The sequence below is a fragment of the Vidua chalybeata genome, chromosome 5 (genome assembly GCF_026979565.1).
Source record: "Vidua chalybeata isolate OUT-0048 chromosome 5, bVidCha1 merged haplotype, whole genome shotgun sequence".
Lineage (NCBI taxonomy): Eukaryota > Metazoa > Chordata > Aves > Passeriformes > Viduidae > Vidua > Vidua chalybeata.
The window spans coordinates 52,825,314-52,846,258 of NC_071534.1; the positions used below are offsets into that span (position 1 = coordinate 52,825,314).

The window sequence follows — 20,945 nt, forward strand, 5'->3', positions numbered from 1 at the left end:
TAATTTTTTCTGTATTCTAAATTTTTCAGGATTCTCCAAGTAATAAATTACTTTATGCAAAAGAAATCTCTAACTATAAGAAAATGGTGGAAGAGTAAGTATTAACTCTTTTCATGGTTATTTGGTTGTTAGGATTTTAAGCTTATGTAAGAGGAAAAGGGAATGCTGATATAGTCAAAGTCAGCTGTCAAATATTAAAAATTTTACACCCAAATGTTTAAAGATCTCCTTGGTGGTGGCATTGGCAGAGTTGAAATGGAGCTCCGTTAGGACCCAGTGCATATTCTTGTCTGCACAGACAGATGAATAGATTTATTCAGGAGAAAATATGATGCTTTTTTCTGCAGTCATAGTTGCTACCCGCATGATCTGTCTAACAAATGCTGCACTTCCATAACTCAGTAGAGACCAAATCCTGAAAACATTTTCAGAAACATTTTTTTTTTCTATGCTGTCTCTGACTTTATTCATTTGCTAATTGGAAATTCTGTTAATATCATGGAAGATCTGCCACAGAACAAAACTCTTGCCAGTTTTAAGACCTAAAATAATCATTATCTGCAATTATAGATTTTTTTCCCTGTGGTACGTTCCTGTACAATTGGGTAAGATTTACCTCTACTGCAAAAGTACTAATGTTGGAAGGCAGGATTACTGAAGGAATCATTGGTCTTTTGTGGTAGAGTATCTCCTGTGTTAGTAAGGAAGCATGTTTGAAATAATGGCAGAATTACCAGAAAGATACAATTTATTTTACTAACTGAAAATCTTTTTTAAGTTACTACAAAGGTATTCGTCAGATGGTGTCTGTGAGTGACCAAGATATGAATACCCATCTAGCAGAGATTTCTAGGGTAAGAATATACTCCATTTTCTTCTAGTGAAAGTGGAGCCAAGTGTAACACTGTTTTTTGTTGTCTTCTCTTTCTATCTCAACAAATGGGTTTTTTTGTATGTGCAAATAGCAGATGAGTTATTTCATAAATCTCTGAAATACTCCTGTTCATTGTAGTTGTGCCTGTTAGACCTTTGAAATGTTGATTATTGAATGGAATCAAGAATCCTTATTGTCACTAATCTATCTGAGTTATGCAGGGAATAGAGCACACTGTTTGGATTTTTTACAGCCATTGTGGAAAAAATATAGCACTCTTGAACTGTGCTTTGTCTCCACAACATATAGAGGATTTTTAGCATTGATCATACTGAAAATGAGTAGTGACTGAATTCACAGTTCTACCACAGCAAAAATTAGATTCCAGAAATTAAAGAAGAGGCATGAACATTAAGTATAGCATATTTTAGAACTGGCTATACAGGGGCAATACTTTTGCTTGATGCTATATGTGAGAAGTTCATCATGTGCTTGCTCAGTGGCAGATTTTGCATTGTAGGTTATTTGGGTTACCTCAGGTGGAGAAGAGCAGAGTGTAATGGTTGCTGTCTGGGACTTGAATTGCAGACGGGTGGAACAAAATAATTACAAAACCTGCTTCAGTTGTGAAAGAGCCTGTCTGCTCTGCAGCTCAGCTCAGCTTGGGCAGGCTCTTGCCTTTGAAGCACTCTATTAAACTTGGAGAACCCGGAGAGTCCCTCACCAGTCCTAAAGATGTTGTTTAGCCTGAGCAAGAAGGCAGTGTATTTACTGGCTGGTTTGCTCATTTGCTTAATTTAGTTGAAGAGTTCTAGCGTAAGGAGGATGCTTGGGGAATTTTTTGCAGTTTGTTTATTTCAGTGCCCTTAGGACCTAACATTTTGCAGATCAACATCCTCATGAGAGCATTTCTATTTTCAGTCATTCACTACAAAACTCATCTGCAGTGACATTTCATTTCACAGTTCACTTTATTTATTTCATAAATTGAGATGTATATAAAATTAGAATGTTTGGTGATTAAAAGTAAATTCAATATAATGTTTTAATATCAGCAGGATATGTTCTTCCTTTCTATTTTCATTATAAATTATGATCAAAATTAATATGGAAGGAGTGATTGAACACTGCAGATTTTGACCACCTCTAAAAGCGACTTTTAAAGAGCAAGGGAAGATGGATGTTTCTCTGCTTCTTTATCCCTAGGGTAATCATTTATGCCAGTAGCAATATTTTGCAATTCTTCATTTTCTTAACTAACTTAAAAGACTAAAGGCATAGCTAGAAACTTGAATCCTACACATTTGAGTGAAGAACATCTGTTCAGACAGGTAGAGCACATTCACTAAATAGGTCATATGTGTAGAGGCAAGGGGAAGATAAGGTAATGGAAGGGTTATTTCCTGTTTCCTTTGAAGTCCTTTCTCTCTCTCTCTCTCTCCTCACTATGTGCCCCCCCCCCACACCTACCTTTCTATCTTCATGTTTCAGGTGTTTTTTTCAAAATGTACATGTGTTCATGATATTGAGGAGTTACACCTTTGCTATAGTGGGGTGTGAATAATTTCCAGGATGTAAAAAGAGCTGGAGAAGGGGCTTAATATCTCAACAATATGTAGATTGTACTGAGTAAATGCTTTAGCTTTTCACACCCATGCTGCTAGCAGATGTTTGAGTTGTAGCCTGTGGTTTGACGTTCAGAGTTCAAAATATCTTCCAACTCCAATGTTAAGAGTTGTGGGCAGGCTGGAAAAATACCAGAGGGAAAATCTTGATCTAAAAATTCCCAAAGAAAAGTTTTCTCACTCTTTTTCTCTGCCCCGAGTGACATTTAACAAAAGTCAAACACAGAGCTTGCATTTGGAAATCTTGTCAATTGTACCCAACAGTTGTGCATGTGCATAAGTTTCAGTTGTGTGTGATCCTATTTTGACATGTTTGGTGCCTGCTTGTGTTAACAGGCACATACTGATTCCTTAAACACCCTTGTGGCTCTACACCAACTCTACCAGTACACTAACAAATACTATGATGAGGTAAGTTATGGCTTTTGTTTCAGGCTTTAATATCAATGATAAAAGGTTAAGAAAGCTAACACTAGTCTAAAGAAGTGGCTTCTGGATTTCACTGAAAAATCAGGTAAAAGCAATGCTGAACAAAATCCTTGCAGTCATATACCCTGCTTGGCAATTACACTGGTCAAGATAATGTCCTTATAAATGAACAATTTCATTATGGCTATCTGGTTTTGGTAAGGATAGTTTAATGGATAGTTTATCAAGATCTGAAAGAGAAATAGACTTAAAAAATAATTTCTCTTCAGTTCTACCATCCTAATAAGTACATAACAATGTCACCAAGCAAAAAGTCATCAGAGCTATATCAGGTTTCAAGCAAGTGTGCTTTTTTATTAGGAAAAATTGTTTGCTTGTAGGAATTGGAGCCATGACCTTTTTATTAGTTAAAATGCTCCTTAAACTTCTGTGCGTGGTACCATCCCTGTTTTGCCATGCCAAGTGAAGTGCCTGCCTACGGTAAACCAGAGTAACTGTTGAATGTAGCCTGATTCAAAAGCAGGCTCACAGCTTCAGTTTAAAAAGTTTCTTTGGTTTTTCACACCCTGTGGAAAGGGGGACAAAGAATAACCCAGAGTAGCTGGGCTGTGGCTATGGCTCTCCAGACTTAATCTGAAGACAAAAAGAGAGAAGGAAACTTTTATTCAAACGTTTCCATGGAAATGAATGCCTCCAGAAAACTCTCAGAATTAAAGCAATTAAGAACAGATGCTGAATCAAAAAGGAGCACAGTACATGTGAGCTCTATTCGCTTAGTCTTGCACCTCAGCACAGCTCATGTTTTCACTTACATTTAGCACTAAAGACAGTGAGTTGCATCCTCACTGCAGCTGCTTTATACAGGAGCAGCCACCCTGTCACAGCTTTTAAACAGATGCAAGCAGGAAATTCAAATCACCCTGAGAAGTCTTGCAATGACGGTCAGCGGGAGAAGTAGACAGAGGAATGTAGGCCAACCCCATGGCATTCCCTCACCCCTCATTGCCAGTACTAAGCTGGCTTTCAGCACCTTCCCAAATATGTCCGTAGTTTGACCTCTTACAAAAACACTCGAGGACCCTGAATGACAGCTGAACTGTAAATCCCGTATTCATCCACACCTCAGGCAGAGCCACCAGCCTGTGGGACTTCATCAGTGACAGGCCAGCACACCCCAGTACGTAGCTGCAGCTCTTCCCTTCCCTGTACATCACTGTGTAACAACGAGGTGCATCTGATGAAAAGGCTGCTAATTCAGAATTGTGGAGATAACTTGTCAAAAACCATTCAGTAAAATTAATCAAGCTTATTTATTTTCCATGAAAATGTTTTAATTTGCATAAATTGGAACATTTTGCAGCTGCCCTTGTCTTTATTACTGACACAGTGGCTCCCAGCATGTGCTGTACATTCTGCATCTCTGCAGGGCTTGACAATGACTAAGTGGGTACATTCTAATTGTCCACATTTATATGAAGGATATATTCACCAGTAGACATAATCATGAATCATTTAGTCTAGATTTGAGGAGTTACAGCTAGATATAATTGTTTAAATTAAGGAAACAATATCAAATTAAATCAGGCCCAGTTTAAATACTGCAATAAGTGTTTATTAAGTCTGTCTTGTAAAAATATTTTCACACTTTAAAAACAAATTCATTAAAATAATTATTTCTAAACAAATTTACTCCAGTGTTGGAAATGCAAACAGTGTACCAGCCCTTCAAAGTGAAATTATTGGCTAGATTGATTCTGACTACATTAATCTCCATTGTCAGTGATGTTCAAGAAGTAATAAGAACCACAGGTAGTGACAGGCAAACTCCATTTTTTCCATCTTTGTACTTGCAAGTTTATATAGTATTTAAACCGTGCTAAAGGTTTCTGCTTGATTACACTGTCAGACTTATATTAATAAAGCCAGTTGTAGAAAAGGAATGGTTTTGTCACATAACACATTTTTCTAATGGAGAAATCTAATAGCTGGTGGGAAAGTTTTCCTAAAGGATGGTGGAAATGAAAACCTTTCAAAATCTTTTGAATTTGATCTGGGAAGCCCTAAAAACTCTATTTGAAGAAAAGCCTTCTCATAACAGCTGACCTTTACTGGCTCTTGTTTTCAAATCCCTTGTGTCTTAAGAGTCATATCCTCTTATATATATTCTATACAGCAGAGGCTGTGGGATTCTGAGGGCTCCTCTGAGGAACTATTTGCTTTCCTGAACTGTGTTGTGCTGGGTCAGAGTCTTGGCACTTCTTGGCGAGAGCCAAAAGGGAGCTGCTGACTTTATTCCTCATATTGCCTACAGACACAGGAGACCTTCCGTTGTCTTACCACATGCTGTGCATGGACCACCCAGGAGCTGCTCATAACTACAGCTCCTGGAGATGGGATATAATTACTGATGGAAAATGACCCTTAAGCTTTGTAGGGTGCACTGTATGTAAAAGCACTCTTTCTTAAATAGCTCTAAGGAAATTCTTCCCCTGCCTGCTCTATCTTGGAATGTAATATTTTACAAAATAAAGTACTACCTATTAATTTGCTTGTATCCCAACATAATGGGAAACACTACAGCAACTGAGTAACAGAGACAATCATTTTTACTGTCTTTGTGAAAAAACAGACCATGAGGCCTAATAGATAGACTTTGGTACAGAGTGAATGCAAAAGACACTTTACAAGCAAAGTAGTATCAAACACTTGGTCTCAGAACTATGTTATACATTTTAAGCTAAATTATTCTAAACTTTCTGTGTTTATATTTTCCAGATTATAAATGCACTTGAAGAGGATCCAGCTGCACAAAAAATGCAGCTTGCCTTCCGTTTACAGCAAATAGCAGCTGCGCTAGAGAATAAAGTGACTGACCTTTGACTCAAAAGCCGCAATAAAGAAATCTGATCTGAAGATGTTCAAATTCATTCTTCCTGTTAAGGAAATAGTGTTCTATTTTTTAATGTATAATTACAACTTTAAATGAAAGATTTCATGTTTTTTGATAGCAGAGGTGTAATGTAAAGAATTTTTACTGTAAATTATGCTTCTAATTAAAAGCTGTGTTGTGTGTAAATGAATCTTCTGTGGGAAAGAGTCCTTTGGTTGGGGGCAGGGTGGGGGGTGGAAGAAGAAAAACCTATCGTTCATTTGATTTAGTAGAATCTGAGACATCAGCATTTAGAATTCATTATGCAAGTAAATTCAATACTATAGCATCCTTTCTACCTTAAGCAATATTTGTACTAAGAAAACAATAACATACTCAGAGACACATGCAATATCCCCTTTTATTTTGATAACTGGAAATTGACTTCCATAGAGCTCTAAAACTTGGTCTCTGCTTATAATGAACATAGCGAACAAAGTGTCCGATTTCTCTGCAAGATCTAAAAATGGGATTTGCTACCACACATGGTTCTAAATTTAATTATTTATCTCAATGGTGATGCACCCACCACAGTTGGCTGTGAGAGAAATAAGAGTAATGTCAATGTAGAAGAGTTCTACTGATGAAGTCTTGTTCGGTTCAGAAATCACTGCAAAGAAGGAATCAGTCCTTAAAACTTTAAAACTCTTTGTTATTATTGTGAGTTTTATGATATATGCTAATGTGCCTTACTTGTACTAATTCTGTGAATCTGATGAATGGTTTTGTAAAAAGAAGCAGATCAGAAAAATAAGTATTTATGTGCTATTGAATGACTTTTGTGTGAAAAACATGACCAGCAGAATGCTTGTAATTAGCTGCTTGCCAAGAGTGTGCTGTTTAACATGATTATGTATAATACCCTATTTTAGAATGGTTCTGATGATTTTTTATTTGAATCTTGGAACTGTCCTAGAAATACCATCACTTGTTTTTATTGTATCTGTGATGTAAAATACTACTATGATATTGGAAAAATCATATACCCATCTATTGAAAACCACTCAGTCAGTTTTGAGCCTTGGAATGCTGCATTTGATTGAATACACACTATAATCCATAGCAAAGAAAATTGAAATAACTTGTCAGAAAGTGTGTGTTTACAATATAGGTAAGCGCCGTACAAATCAAAAAGTTAGGTACGTCTTCTTATATTGCTCTATTGCACATCAGAGAACTTTACTTCTCTTTGTCTTGCAAGTTTTTGGCAGTAAAGTAGCATTTTAATGAAGTGCTGCCATCTGTACTCCTTCGTTCATTGTCCTGCCAAGCACCCGGACTCTGCTGACTCTCAGCAAGCTAATGCAGTGTCTGCCGCCTGCTCTCCCTGCCTGGTAGGTTGTCACACACTGACTATTACTGTCTGTTGATATTTTTTTCTCTCCCGTTTTGAAAATTTCCTAGTATTTGTCAGTGGGCCTTTCCTTCAGTTTCTGAAAATCAAAAGCCTCACCAGAACTGGTTTCCTGCCCAGTAGGCTGTGAGCATTTTTTTTGTTTGCTTTGTACTCGACTTCTTGCATTTGTCTATAATCATTCCTGAACCTGCCTGGGCTGTAACTTATTTTATACTGTTTAGGACTGAGCTATACGACTTCTACAGCAAGGTGTTTTGCCAGTTATTCTCTCATCTACAAAGGCATCCTAATTTCATGGCTAATCTGTTTCTTTTTCATTATTTGTAAATCCTGTTAATTGTAAATCAAATACAATGTTGTTTTTTTCCACCAAGTGTCAGTGGATCTTTACTGAAACTGGGGGGGATGGGTGTTGAAAGGATTTGTAATGCCCCCTCTGGGAGTGATGGAGCAGCAGCGTCCATCAGTCTGTGGTTGGGAATGGAGGAGCGCCGCACATCCTGCAGATGGAATGCCTGACATCGTGCCCTTTTTATTGGCATTTGCTCTGAAAAATGACAGTACTCTGGAGAAGCAAGGATGTAGTGCAACATACCAGAGAGAGGTCTTCTTGCCTGATGTATCTTGGGACCTGAAAGCAAATTAAAATACAGTCTCAGCAGCATCTCTCCAGAGAGACCAGAAAGCCCTGCTTGAGGAAGTAGGGCTTTCAGAGGGAAAATTATATGTTCCCCATCACCAGTGACTTGACACAGATCAGTTGCAGGCTACAGCTGTGGGATGCAGCAGTGCTCTAGCTGGATCCTACCTGTGAGGCAACTGGCGTGTGTGTCTGCTGGCATGTGCCAGTTCATCATGGATCCATTAGTTATTCTTGGTGCCCTTTTCTCACATCCTGGGAAATTTGTAGGCTATCAGCGCTGCAGTGCCGCCTGCCAGGGAACACAGTGGCAGATAACTCTGCCTCTGAGCAGCTGCAGCTACAAAGAAACTTAATGCCAGCTCTTCAATTTCTTCAAGTCCCCTGTCCTGAAAGCACAAAGTTGGAATTTGAATTGAAGAACTGAGCTCGTTTATTTTATTATTTCCCCTTTTGGCTAAGCTTCTCCAGTGCTTGTTTTTCCACTCTGGTGCTCTGTTTTGTTCAGGCTTAGTTTTTGTCTTCAGTTTTCATTACATTTTAGCAATCTGATTCTTAAAACTTTCATGCTCCTCACTTGGTTTCTGCTGCTCCTGACACCTGGTTCATCTACAAGATAAAAGGATCAAGCTCACTGGGGGTCTCCCTCCTTTTCACCCCTTCCGCAGCTCCTCTAAGTGGCACTTCTTAAAGCACAAGAACCTCTGGCTGCCAAACTGCAATCACTTTACTCCATAGCAGCAGCTGTGAGCGAAGTTCCTTTGCTTAGACATCTCCCAGACCAAAGAGAGATCTCTTAGGATAGGACAAGGTCCCTGTGCCTGCTTGTTTGATATGTAGTAACTCACCCAGCTGAACAGGAACGGGGTTTCTTTGTCTCTGGCCAGGAATTCACTCTCTATTCCTTAGTGCCAGGTTTCCCTCTGACACCTTACTTGATCTTTTTGCTGCTCTCTGTATGCTATAGATTTATAAGCAAGTGGTTATGGGTGGAGAGGACCTCGACTAGCTCACATATGTGAGGCATTCATGTTTCCTGAAGATGACTTCTCTGATCAGACTGTTACACCCTACCCCCTTCTGCACCCTGCTGTGTTGGATACATTTCTCAGCCTGCTGAGTCCGAGCTGTATTTACATGCACTCTCTAAAGTTGGCCTTTCTGGTAACCTTTTGAAAATAAACAGAGTCATCACTATAAACAAAACCATACAGGGAATTCAGAAATTCAAACTGTAATTCACAAATTCACAAACTGTTGTAACATGAGAGGATTTTTAGCCAGCTGCATAAAGACTTAAAATGGCTCTGAGTTTGTAATTCAGCCAGCACTGATGAGTTTTTGTGGCCAGTACTTTACCATTCCAGGTTCTCCAGCCTTATAAGTAACACAACCATTTTCAGCTATAGTATGGCCTTGATGATATGTACGTACATGGCCTAAAAAACCCCAATCTCTGAATCTGATAGGGAAACACCTCTTTTACATGCTTCCTAGGGTTCCAAAACCTCTATTTATCCTGATAATTGTTCTAGTCAGGATTCCCATATGCACATAACCATGTGGTGTAACAGTTCTCTGAGGAGTTCCTTTCTAAAGAATTTGATCTTGAGCAAAGATTGGTTAAGACTTTTCCCAAGTCTGTTGTCTTCTCTTAGAAAAAACTTACAGAGAAAATTGTTTTTTTTTTTCCTTTTTATCACTGTCTAGAGATACCGTTCAGAGCAGTAAGACAGTCAGCTTCAGAGGTTTAAAGGAAGATGTCTACCTACCATTTTTCTACCAACCATTGACTTAAGTCCTGTGTTATTCTGCCTTACACTCAGAGGAGCTGAAATTTGGCACTTCCAGTCACTAGAGTTGATGCAATGGAAACATAAGCACTGTTGCCCTTGTGACTTGCTTTCAGCCCTCAACACAAGCTCAATACAGTCAAACTCTGCGCCTGAAGCATTCCAGGTTCTCCATCACACAAAGCTCCTCTCTTAGTTGTCTGTTTTGCCAGATCTGCCTGGAGCACAGGATTCCCTGGAGAATGAATGATAGCAGCACACAAGCTATAATGATCAGTGGGGTTTTTTTCTCAGACTCTACATACCTAGTCTGTGTTTTTTTATTTTGAGAAACCCTCCTTCAGTTGATGAATGATGAGTTTGAAAGCTGGAATTGTAAACTAGATTTGGTCTTTTAGCCTCCCTCTTTTGTTAGCGTTTGTCTTGATGAGGCCCAAAAGTGATGGTGGAATTCTTGGTGTTTGACAGTTCCTGCAGAACAGAAGGAAAAGAGACTTTCCAGACCCACAGTTACAAGGAAGTTTTCAAAGGTTTTGTTTTCTTTAAATGGTGTCCCCTTTTGCCTCAGTATCAAGGAACATTTCTCCATCCATTAGAGAATAAAGTGGTTTCCCCTGTGCAGGCTTGTAATAACCATCTATGCTGTGAAAGATCACTGCTGTTGTACCAGACAGTCAGGGCTGACTTCTGTCTTGCCGGTGCATACTGCTTGCTGCTGCATGTCATTACCAAATAGGACAAATCCTACTGTCATTCATTGCTAGGCCATCAAAAGCTGTTTCATTTACCCATGTATTCCTGTTTCTCTGCTGCTTCTCAGATAATTGCCATCTGAACCAGAAGAGAGTTTGAGTGCTTTCCTTCTTTTTTTAAGCTTTTAAAGAACCTATGTGTCTTAACAGATTGGACACTTCAGAAAGAAACTATTTCTTCAGTGGGACAGAGGACAATAGATCTCATACAGATGTATATGGCTCATTTTAAAAGGAAATAAAAATCCCACCATGAACCTCACACTGTGTTTTTGAAATCCTTTATTCAGTGCTCTAATTCTGAACAATGTTTTTGGCTTATTTAATTGTTCTCAAAATTGAATGTTGAACAAAACTCACTTTTTTCTTTTAATCTACTGTAATAAGAAAGGAGTGAAATGAAAAAATGTATTCTTTTGATGCCCTTAATCTTTTCTCTCCTGTGGCTATGCTCCTATTCAGTAAGAGATCATACTTGCTGGTTGCAGAGCCTGGACGCCAATCCATGGGATTTAAAACAAACCCAAATCCATGTTTCCTGCAGCTACATCTAGGTCCGTGGCAATGCTCACAATTATAAAACTGCCTCCAGGATGTTATTTGGAATACTATTATCATGGGTCTGGCTGCTTTCCTCATCCTCCTCCATGTGATCCTCCTTCATGTGGGTTTTCACCTTGTGTTTCAGTGGCACTTTCTGAACCACTTTTATTCCTCTGAAAGCCCAAGGAAGTAAACACACAATCACTGCCTGGATTAATCATGCAATTTTCATCCCCAAAGCGCCCCGTGGGCATTCAGACCCTCCCAGGCTCATCTCATTGGAAAATTATAGAAGTGGATTTTTTTGTGCTAGAGCAGACAACCTTACTGAAACATAAAACATCTCCATCTGTCTAAGGTAAAAGACTTTTATTTTGTTAATAATGTACTCTACACATACATTACTATTCACATCTGATGTGCATACATTCACTTCTGATGTATGAATGGTCCTTCTTAGTTGGTCTGAACTCCACCTGAACTCTGCAGCACTCTACCCTGGACTGGTGGCTGCACTATGTTAGCCCTAAACTCGAAAGTGACATAGATACTAACATCATTTCACCTTTAGATGAGGCTAGATTTCCACAGCTCATTTGCTTGGTGTGGGTGTTTAGCCCTGTTGCTTCTTTTACTGGACTGAAGTTTGTCTTGGTAGGCTGCCACACGGTTATGATATCCAAAAGTCCCATAATGAGGCCTTAATGTCCAGCAAAGGGTACAGAAAGACTGCCATCATTTTCAGCAGCAGCAGGTTCTTCTGCTCAGCTGTCAATGTATATTCCACCCTTTTTTTTTAACATGGCCTTATTTTGTTTCCTTGTGCACTTGAAGCAGTGACAATCCTCTATTTGTATTCTGGCACATTACTGCTGGAGATGAGATCATCCATCTAGGTTTTGTGCTATTTTGGAACTACAGGTTTGGTATTTAATAGGGTCATGCCCTGGTGAGCTTACTCCTCTTAGAATAATATTCGGTAGAGAGTTGTGTCAAGTTATGGGTTTGCTGGCTGTGTGTGAAGATTCATATGCTGATTGCTTTGACCTGCCTATCTATAGTAAGAGCCTGTAACTGCCCAAGTACTATTATAGCTTTTGCTTTAAGTTACGGTTCTGATTTTATCTTTCTTTTCAGTGAAAGGAAGATTAGAAATGTTTTGTTTGGCATTTAACTGGAAACAGTTAATAGTTTAGCTGCATCTCTTTAAGAAAACAGGGAGAAAGGGGATGTGACGTCCTTTCCCTGTGAGGTGGTTTTGGACTATTCTTTTCTAAAGTTAACGAAGACAGTGATGACAAAGAACACTTGAACACTGCTGTCACTGACAGACATAAGTTTCTTTGTGGTTAATCATTCATGTCAACTAGCAGGGCAAGTTTTTTAATACAGAGCTTGAATTTCATTTCAATCTGTGCTGTCCATCATTGTCTCTCTTTAGCAGATTTTTGAGATGACAGCACATACAATGTATCTAAGATTAGATTCTGGCTTTAAATATTTAGAGTCTGAATCACATCTATTTGTACTTTATTCCAAGGTTGAAGTAATGTGGCAGGACACACATTCTGCAGTAGTTAAAACAAATCAAAGGAGCACTGAATTATTAATTTTAAACTTTTAACCAGTTCCTCTTTGTGGGCCTGCACCCATGTGCTGCTTGGAGTAAGCTAGGGATCGCCAGCTGGGCTGGTGGCTTTGCCCTACACACAGGGCCCTTATGGCTATTTCCCCACCTGCTGGGGTAGCTAAGGGCTAATGGCTCCTGTGGTTTTCTAGGAACTGATTGAGTCTAATGAATTACACGCTGGGCTTTGGTTAGCTCCTGTTTAAGTCAAACTGCTCTCAGACAGGTGATTTAAGATTCTCATCAGAAGATTTGCTCCACTAGTGATGACCCAATTGGCATGTCTGCAGCCAAAAAATTTCTGTTAACTATCTGCTGGGAAAGGATGCTAATTTTAGCCTCCTGCCAGCAGGTGGCAAACCCTAAGACAAGTTCATTGTGAAGCCTGAGTCATAAGGCCAGGGACTGGATCAGATCTCTGAGCTTTGCCAAGCTTTGAGTTGACTTGACAGGCATGTAGCCCTCAAGACCAGGAGCTGCTCTGAACACTGGCTGCTGCAAAAGTAACCTGTAGGACATTCTCCTTAGCTGGGATCACTGTGAATGCACCATTTTCTACCTTGCTGACATGCAAGGAAGCCACAAGGCAGACTGACTCTCAGGTGGGACAGTCATTAGATGCCTCCAATATCTCCATCTTTTTTTTGATTACCAATGATCTGAGGTTGATATGAACTGCACCATGGCCTGGTGCAGGCAGCATTGTTTCACTGAGTTTGCTGCAGCATTGATACAGTGAAACTGCATCTGTATGGCTGGTCATGCACATGGCACAATAGGGAGACCTTGGTCAAGCATGGTCCTGCTCTCTATGTCCAGTGCTGAGCAGTACAGCTGGCACCAAGAGCCACTGTCATGCCCAGACACCCCTCACAGTGGTCTCAGCTCCCAGCCATGGGTCTAGAGACATAAGTGACTTACAGGGCCAGTTGTTAGGAGCACCCAGATGAAACAGCTTGTTGAAATACTAATTTGGAGTACAGAAAATCAAAACAATGCAGAACAATGCTAAGAGGAATAAAGAAACCTCAAAGGTCAGATTCAGCTCTGAACTCCAGAGGTATAAATTGAACCTAATCTAAAAATGCTGTTAGAAACCCAGTTCACACCCACTCTTTGCAGTTACCAACAGCTCTGGGAAACACAAGTTTGAATGTCAATGGCCATATTAGAAAGTCTGTGGTGCACAGGTAGATCTGTGAAGTACCTGCATTTCTAAAGCTCTTACCATTGTGGTGCTCCTGCAGTAATGAAAAGGAACATGTTAAAATTTTAAGGAAATATGTTTCCTGCCCCCTTTCTCTTTTTTTCTTAAAGCTATGAGACCTTTTCAGCTTCACTGATGAATGGCTGCACCCAGAGGTGTATCATATTCATAGTCACACTATGCTCCACAAGAGCTGAATGTTATAGTAGTTTTTTCCCAAACTTCCCAGTAACTCTCCTCTGTTTACAAGTTTCTCCACAGAGGCAGACACTGTTATTCTGTTATTGATGTAGACACTGTTATTCCAGCAATGTATAGCTGGGCTTTGTTATGGGCTGTCTGCATGGGAAAAAAAAAAAAAAAAAAAAAAAAAAAAAAAAAACAGACATCTGCATTCCTTGATAACAAACCCAGATAGTTTAATTTTTTGTGCCACTTCACCATGACTGGTTTTGCTGTTTTTTTTTCTTGGTAGTTTTTTTTTTTTACTACAGGAAATTCCTTTACTAAATTCCTTTACTTTCTTGCCTTGCAATCCAGAGTATTTTATTTCTCCAAATGGAGTTGAATTCTGTTCTCATTAGAACTACTGGGTACTTTGCTCTCTAAGATTCAATAATGTGACACAAACACAGCTATCATATCACACAACACAGCTATCAGCCATATCACCCATGTCTGTAATGAGAAAATAAATACACCCAAATGACTAAGCAATAAAGAAGCTGGTGAATGGATGGGATCAGGTCCATCTGCATTCCCTTTTCAACGTGGTCTTATGTGTTAACATAGCAGGAGCTTTGATCTGGTTATTACTATGCTGCAGATGTTGCCCCTGCTTGCCCTGGATCTAATGAAGCATATCAGGGGTCCCTAGTCATTTAAATGGACTCTGAATCTCTCCTGCAATATCCAGGAGATTTACTCTAAAATCAATTCTATTTGCTCTAAAATCAATACAGCTAGTGCTTTAACATGATCAGCACAAGAGAGGAAACTGGAGGTTGATGCAGGTGGCTGAGGTAGGGAGAGAAGGAAATCAAGCAGACCATTTATCAGGTTGATTCCATGGCCTGAGTGCCTGCTCTGCACACAGAAGGTTGGCAATCCCTGAGCTGGCTATTAGACATCAGGATTATCATATGGAATGACTCCTGTCTTCATCCAAAAACCTTGAAATGTTTCACAAAACGCTAATGAAGATCTGTGAGGTTGTATCCTGTTCCTGTTGATGCAACAAAAAAATGAAAAAATAAAAAATGAAGGCAAAACCGACTTGCCTTAATTTAGAGCACAAGTCAATTGCATGGCTGAGAATAGAACTTGAGATCCCAGATCCTTGGATCCTAAATCTAACCTGCTGGCAGTTCTACGTACAGAAAAATTAAAATTTATCCAGCTAAATTGCTATCTCCATGCTACAATTTTCTATGACTTTGTAGAGAAAAAAAAATTCAGTCACAAAGTGGAGATGGGAAAAACCAGCCTGGCAAGGGTGATATGTGTCCAAAATCTATCATTCAAAGAAAAACTCTTGTCTGTGCTTAAATATATACAGCTTTTTGTTGAAAATATGTTTGCCCAAGTTGCAGTCTGCAAACTATGGAGATTTAGCATCTATGAAACAGATATGTGAGGCCTGGTTTTTAGAGTTTCTCAGCATGTACGCTGACCCATCCTGTAAATGTGGGTACAATGTAACTCTGCCAGCCTGTAACAAGTTAAAGAGTGTAACTTTGCCACCATCTATACTTGCCTAAAATGTTGTGGACATACACCTGTAGGTGAAGGGTGTATTCCCAGAGGACATCCAGAGGACATGACCACCTGCAGCACAGAGCTCGCTGCTGCCTAGGGACGAATGCAGCTCTTCTCTGGCCACATCCACTGCCCTGCTGCAGCCCCCAGGGCTCTGGCTGTGCTCCTCACTAAGCTGATGTTTAACCTGGGCACCCCTGCCTGAACTGCAGAAGTCACACCTTTCATTCTACCGCACCAAGCACACAATGATGCACAAACAGATCCTTGATCCTCACAAACAGGGGTCCCATGCATGCCCCAGCTATGAGCAAAGGCCTGCAGGACACGCAGTGCCACCTCAGGAAGAGAGCAAAGAACTGCACTGTGCCTCCCTCCCAGACCATTTACAGGGCTCAGCCTCTCTGGGCTGGTGTCAGCTCCGGCTTGCATAGCCCTGACAAAACTCATCACCACACACCACAGTCCAGGCTGAGCACTGCCATGTTCCAGGATGTGGCAGCAGGGAAACCTGTGCTCCCTCTCCCGGGACAGTCCCTGTCTCACAGGCCAGCTGAGTGCCCCAGATAGAGATACCCAGGCAGCAAGGCAAGCCTCACCCCAGCTCACAGCACCAAACTGGTGTTTGAGGCCATCAAACTGGTTTTCTCAAGCTGAGTTAAATATTGCCATGGAGCAAAACTGACTATGATTGGATAAATGTTTCCAAGCAGACATGATGACAGGAACAAAGCTGACTGGTCCTTCTGGATTTGGTTTGGGGGATTTTTTTTGAGGAGAAAGCATTTGGTTGAGTTGAAGGAAACAGAAAATATTATAAAAATACAACATAAGTGATACAAAGAATTATATGGTATTTTAAAGTTGTTTTTTTTTTTTTCAAATTATATAAAATGTTATTTAACAGAAGCAAGGAAATTTGATTTTACAGATACATAAATGTACATGTAACTATATATGTGAGGAGGAAGTGCTGTATAACTACATTTAACTATACCGCATGCCTTTAATGAAACTTGCCTGTGGAAAACTCTTAGGGATTTTTAATCCAGGCAGCTAACCATAAAGTTTTCTCCTTAACAGTAAATTATGACAATTGCCCAAGGCTTTAACATCCCTGCGTTTTGCTCTCTGCTTTGAATTAAATTGTGATGATCAATATTAATAGTTTCTGCTCAGATATGGTCACTGCAAAACCAAGATGAAACTGAATTTTACTGCTGAATTTTACTGCAAATGTGAACATTTATCAACACTTACTCAAGACATAAATGAGAAAGAGAACAGCTATATCATGAAAGAGCGAGCTTAGTTAAAATTTAACATCCCTGCCATGCATCTCGAATATTTTCCAGAAGCAAATGTAGATAGTGGTATTGCAGGAAAGACAGCAAAATCTATGAATATTTGTGATCAACATAAACCTTGTCCACTTCTAACCATTCTAAGAAGTAACAAGGCATAAAATTTTCTTTGTGTGATCACAGCTTTTTCACACTAGCTCTCAGACATACTCACAGCAGCTTTTTGTCTCCAGCTGTCATTGTTTAGAATATAAAAATTGCCTAAGCATCTATTTAAAACAACAATATAACCCAAAGGAGCCAAAAGGCCCACCCCCTCCAGTGCCATTAGCTGTACTGTATCAGCATGCATTTCCTTCAGCTGGGTGGTTTTGCTGCACACACAGCATGAAAAGACAGCTGCACCATGCTTGGGCTGGCCCAGGACATGTTACCCTCTGCACACCAGGGCATTGGCCTGACTGGCCTGACACACTTCTGGCCTGACTTTGATGTCAACCTAAAGTTCACCTCTGCTGCTTGACAAGACTTATCTTGAAATCTTTTGCTTGGGTTCTTTGATGGGACTTATAAATGCATCTGCAAGGCAAGGCAGAAAAGGTGTTTGCCCAAAAGAGCTAGCAAGGCTGGAGGGAAATCTTTCAATAAACCATTGGTTAAAAGCAGTAGTTCAGCTGTTTGAATATCAAGTGGTCTTGGAGAGAAGTGAGTAATTTTTCAAAAAGTACACTGAGCCTCTGGGAGCAGGAAGAAAAAGGAAATATGAATTTTTAAAGCAGATTTTGTATGACTCAGGTCAAACACATTCATCATTAAAATCAGAACATGGAGGTTGCTGCACTAATGACCCTTCAGACGTGGGACACGTCACGTTCCTCATCTTCTCTCCTCAGGGATAAATCGCTAGAACAGTAATGCACAAATGTGTGTCCACAGATCCTCACTGTCACCAGGTAAAAAGAGAGCTTAAAACCAGGAGACAACATGTCTCATGTTCACCACAGGTTTATCTGAACTGTGTATTCCATCATTAGTGTTTCAGGAGGTAAAAACACACTTATGGTGGCCAGTTTGACCAACTACTCCAGGAGCAAGGAATGAAAAAGTGAAAACTATGAAACAGAGGATTTGGCAGTATTTGCTCTCTAGGCCCTAAACCTTGAAATGTCCTCTACTTTTTCTAGGTGCTCAGTAAAACTGCAAGGGCTCACTTCTCAGTTCTAGAAACTGGAACTTTAGGAAAACACAAAATATCCTGAGTCTTAGGATGCTGTTCGATGTGACAAGCTTGATCTCCAGCTCAGAGGAGCAGAATGGTTTCATTTGTTTCTCTCCCCTTTGCAATTTCATGTTCCCTTCTCAGCCACGAGAAGAAATGTTTTTGCCATTTGCGCCATTGGCATTTTGTGCCAGTACTGCCACACTACAGAATGACCAGGAACAAAGAAAACTACAGGCATTCTTGCATTCATTTCTTCTTCTCAATGTTTTAATGAGTAATTAAGCAATAATGATAGAAAAGAGATCTCAAGTTCTAACACTGTCTTATACCCTAAAACCACCAGGTTCTGTTCCAGGAATTTTCTTCCTAAGTTAATCACTTCATCAACTCCATTTGCAGATTTCCATGATTTCTAGTAAAACCTTGGGTCATTTAACTTCTGGAAGTGAGTTGTTTCCCATTTTTTATTTTGACTTCTCCCTTGTTGCCTCAACAACAGTTTCTCTCCATTAACACCCCTCATCTTTTCATCTTCACCCACCCAATCACACTACACAGCCCACCTACACTCACATGAAGTGTATTTACCTCCTGCAGCCTTGTTAGCTTATACTTTAGGACCTACTAGCCAATCATTTCATTCATAAAAAATCATATTGGAAAGGACTTCAGGAAGGCATTACCTCCCTCTCTACCTTCTCAGCAGTAGAAGCTGTTGGACCTCACCTCAAGTACTGTGCCTGGTCTGTTTGTCCCAATCAGTACAAGAAAAATATCCATCAACCAGAACACATTCAGTGTAGGGCCATGGTGCCAGCTGCATGCTGGAGCACTTACTCTAGAGGGGAGTCTGAGGGACATGGGCTTGCCCAGACTTCAGACAGTCCCCACGACCTAACAAGAAGTCATTTGAAGCACAGAGCCAGGCTCTTCATGGTGTGGCATGACAGAAAGGCAACATGCATTAGGCATAGGCCAACACCCAATGGCTCCCAGATGAGCCTGTGGCCAGAAGAACAATACCATTTTGTTTGGAGGGCACACCCTGGCCTGCACTGTTTAGAAAATTAAAAAAAAATTCTTTTTAAGACTACAGATCTATACACATTAATGTCAAAATATCTAACATGCTACACCAGTCACCCAAACCCCTCCCCCCAGTCAGTAAGAGCATCAAAGACTTAATTTTTTCTATTATTAGGTATATTGTTTACAGCAATACAGAAGATTACAGGGAGAGTTAAAAGGATATTTGCCATCTCTCATTAGTAATGTCAACACTGTCTCATGGGTAAAAGGGTCTTTAAGTAAAATGCTCCATCTGGAAGGTCTGAAAGTCTGAGGCTTTGTTCGCTAAAGTCTTTGTGTGATTCTTATGGGATAGGAGGGGCAGAGGGCTGTATCCATACAACAGTTTCTCATATTTGGAGGCAGGCTGTGTTTTGCAAATCTTGTTTTCCTCTGTTTTGCAAATGGGCAGTTACTAGTCATTCACTCAATGTTGTTTATAATTTTCTGTTCTTTCAGAGTAATTTTCAAAACACTTTGATTTTCTTTTCAGCTGTGAAAGAATAATCCAAAACCAAACATGTTATTCTTTGAAATTAACTCACTAAAGCTGGTTTCCCTATAAATTTGACTGAAGTGGATGATTAAGAAGTTTTCTCTGCAAATAATGTTTCATGCAAAACAGCTGTAATGAGACTACAGTCTGATTATTTAAATGGATGAACATTTTTATTTAGTGCAAAATCACTTCTGGCTTGCCCTATATTTACTACTTAATGAGACTTTGAAATCACCGTAGTGGTTTCACACATTGTTAGGGAGGTCAACCCCAAAAGCTGGTTACTTCAGTCTTCAGAGTTGACTCTGGCCTTCATGTTCCCCTAGGGCACCAATTAAATTTAAAAGATGAGCTTTACCAAGAAGCTGAACTTGGGAGTTAGTTTCCATATACTGCCTATTTTCATGCCCCGCACAGACCAGACGCAAGGTTATTTGGCCCTAGTGGATTTCTGATGTCCTTTAAAGAGCATCTAAATCTTTCTAGCAGAAATTTGAAGATGTGTAATATATGCTGGGTCTTCTTCAACAAACTGATATTGTTTTAAGTTATACTGCAGCTCTTTTTGACATGTTTCTCTGAGGTCTAGTAAAATAGCTCTTCAACTGTCTATTATTCTGAATTGTTACAAAGGACCTCCAGGATGAGCACCTGTGGGATCTAGGATCTGAAGGCAGGTTACTCATTTGAGTACAGCCAGGTATCTCTACAGAGGTGAAGTATTAGGGGACAATATTAGGGGACATCAGTTTGAACCTGCACTATGCCTAAGCCACCTTGCCCTCCTTCTCAGCACTGCTGGGCTTGCTGTGGCAATGTGAAATGAAGTGTAGTCTAAGATACATGTGCTACTGTACAAGGTGGATATGCCCAGAAGCACTTTCACTGTTTGCCTCCAGACTCAGGTGCCTTCAAGGCTGGCAGGCAATTGTGGTATGAATGCTTTGCATTAGAGAACAGCCAATGAGAAAGAAAATTACCTGGCAGTACAAGAGGATTGAGAATGAGATTTTTGCTGTATTTTCAAGTAATGACAGCAGTGAACCATAATGATACCCATGAGGGAGCTGTGTGATGATCCTATATTGATTCCAGTATGGATTCCAATAGGTGGTTCTTAGAGTGGTGGTCTCTGCTGTTCTTTTTAGAGAGGGATGCAACCAAACTGGAGTGGAGAAGGAAAGCCCTTCCTAGCAAATGATTTTAAGCCTTGCTGATTGATCAGAGGAGTGTGAAGCCTTTAGGCACCTTTTCCTTGACTAACATGTTACAGAACCAGAGGCCCATCAGTAAAATCCCACTCAGAAAGGAACTTCAT

The 20,945-nt window shown here is 40.0% G+C and overlaps 1 protein-coding gene across 1 annotated transcript in view; it reads left to right on the forward strand.

The window, feature by feature from the left end:
- The window catches only part of PLXNB2 (plexin B2), a 174,053-nt gene extending 166,470 nt beyond the window's left edge, over positions 1–7,583 (forward strand). Inside the window, exons 35-38 of the mRNA XM_053942941.1 lie at positions 30–94; positions 779–854; positions 2,836–2,910; positions 5,704–7,583. Of these exons, the coding sequence (XP_053798916.1) occupies positions 30–94; positions 779–854; positions 2,836–2,910; positions 5,704–5,808 (321 nt within the window). The 3' untranslated portion in view covers positions 5,809–7,583. The remainder of the gene's footprint in view (positions 1–29; positions 95–778; positions 855–2,835; positions 2,911–5,703) is intronic.
- Positions 7,584–20,945: the final 13,362 nt, after the last annotated feature.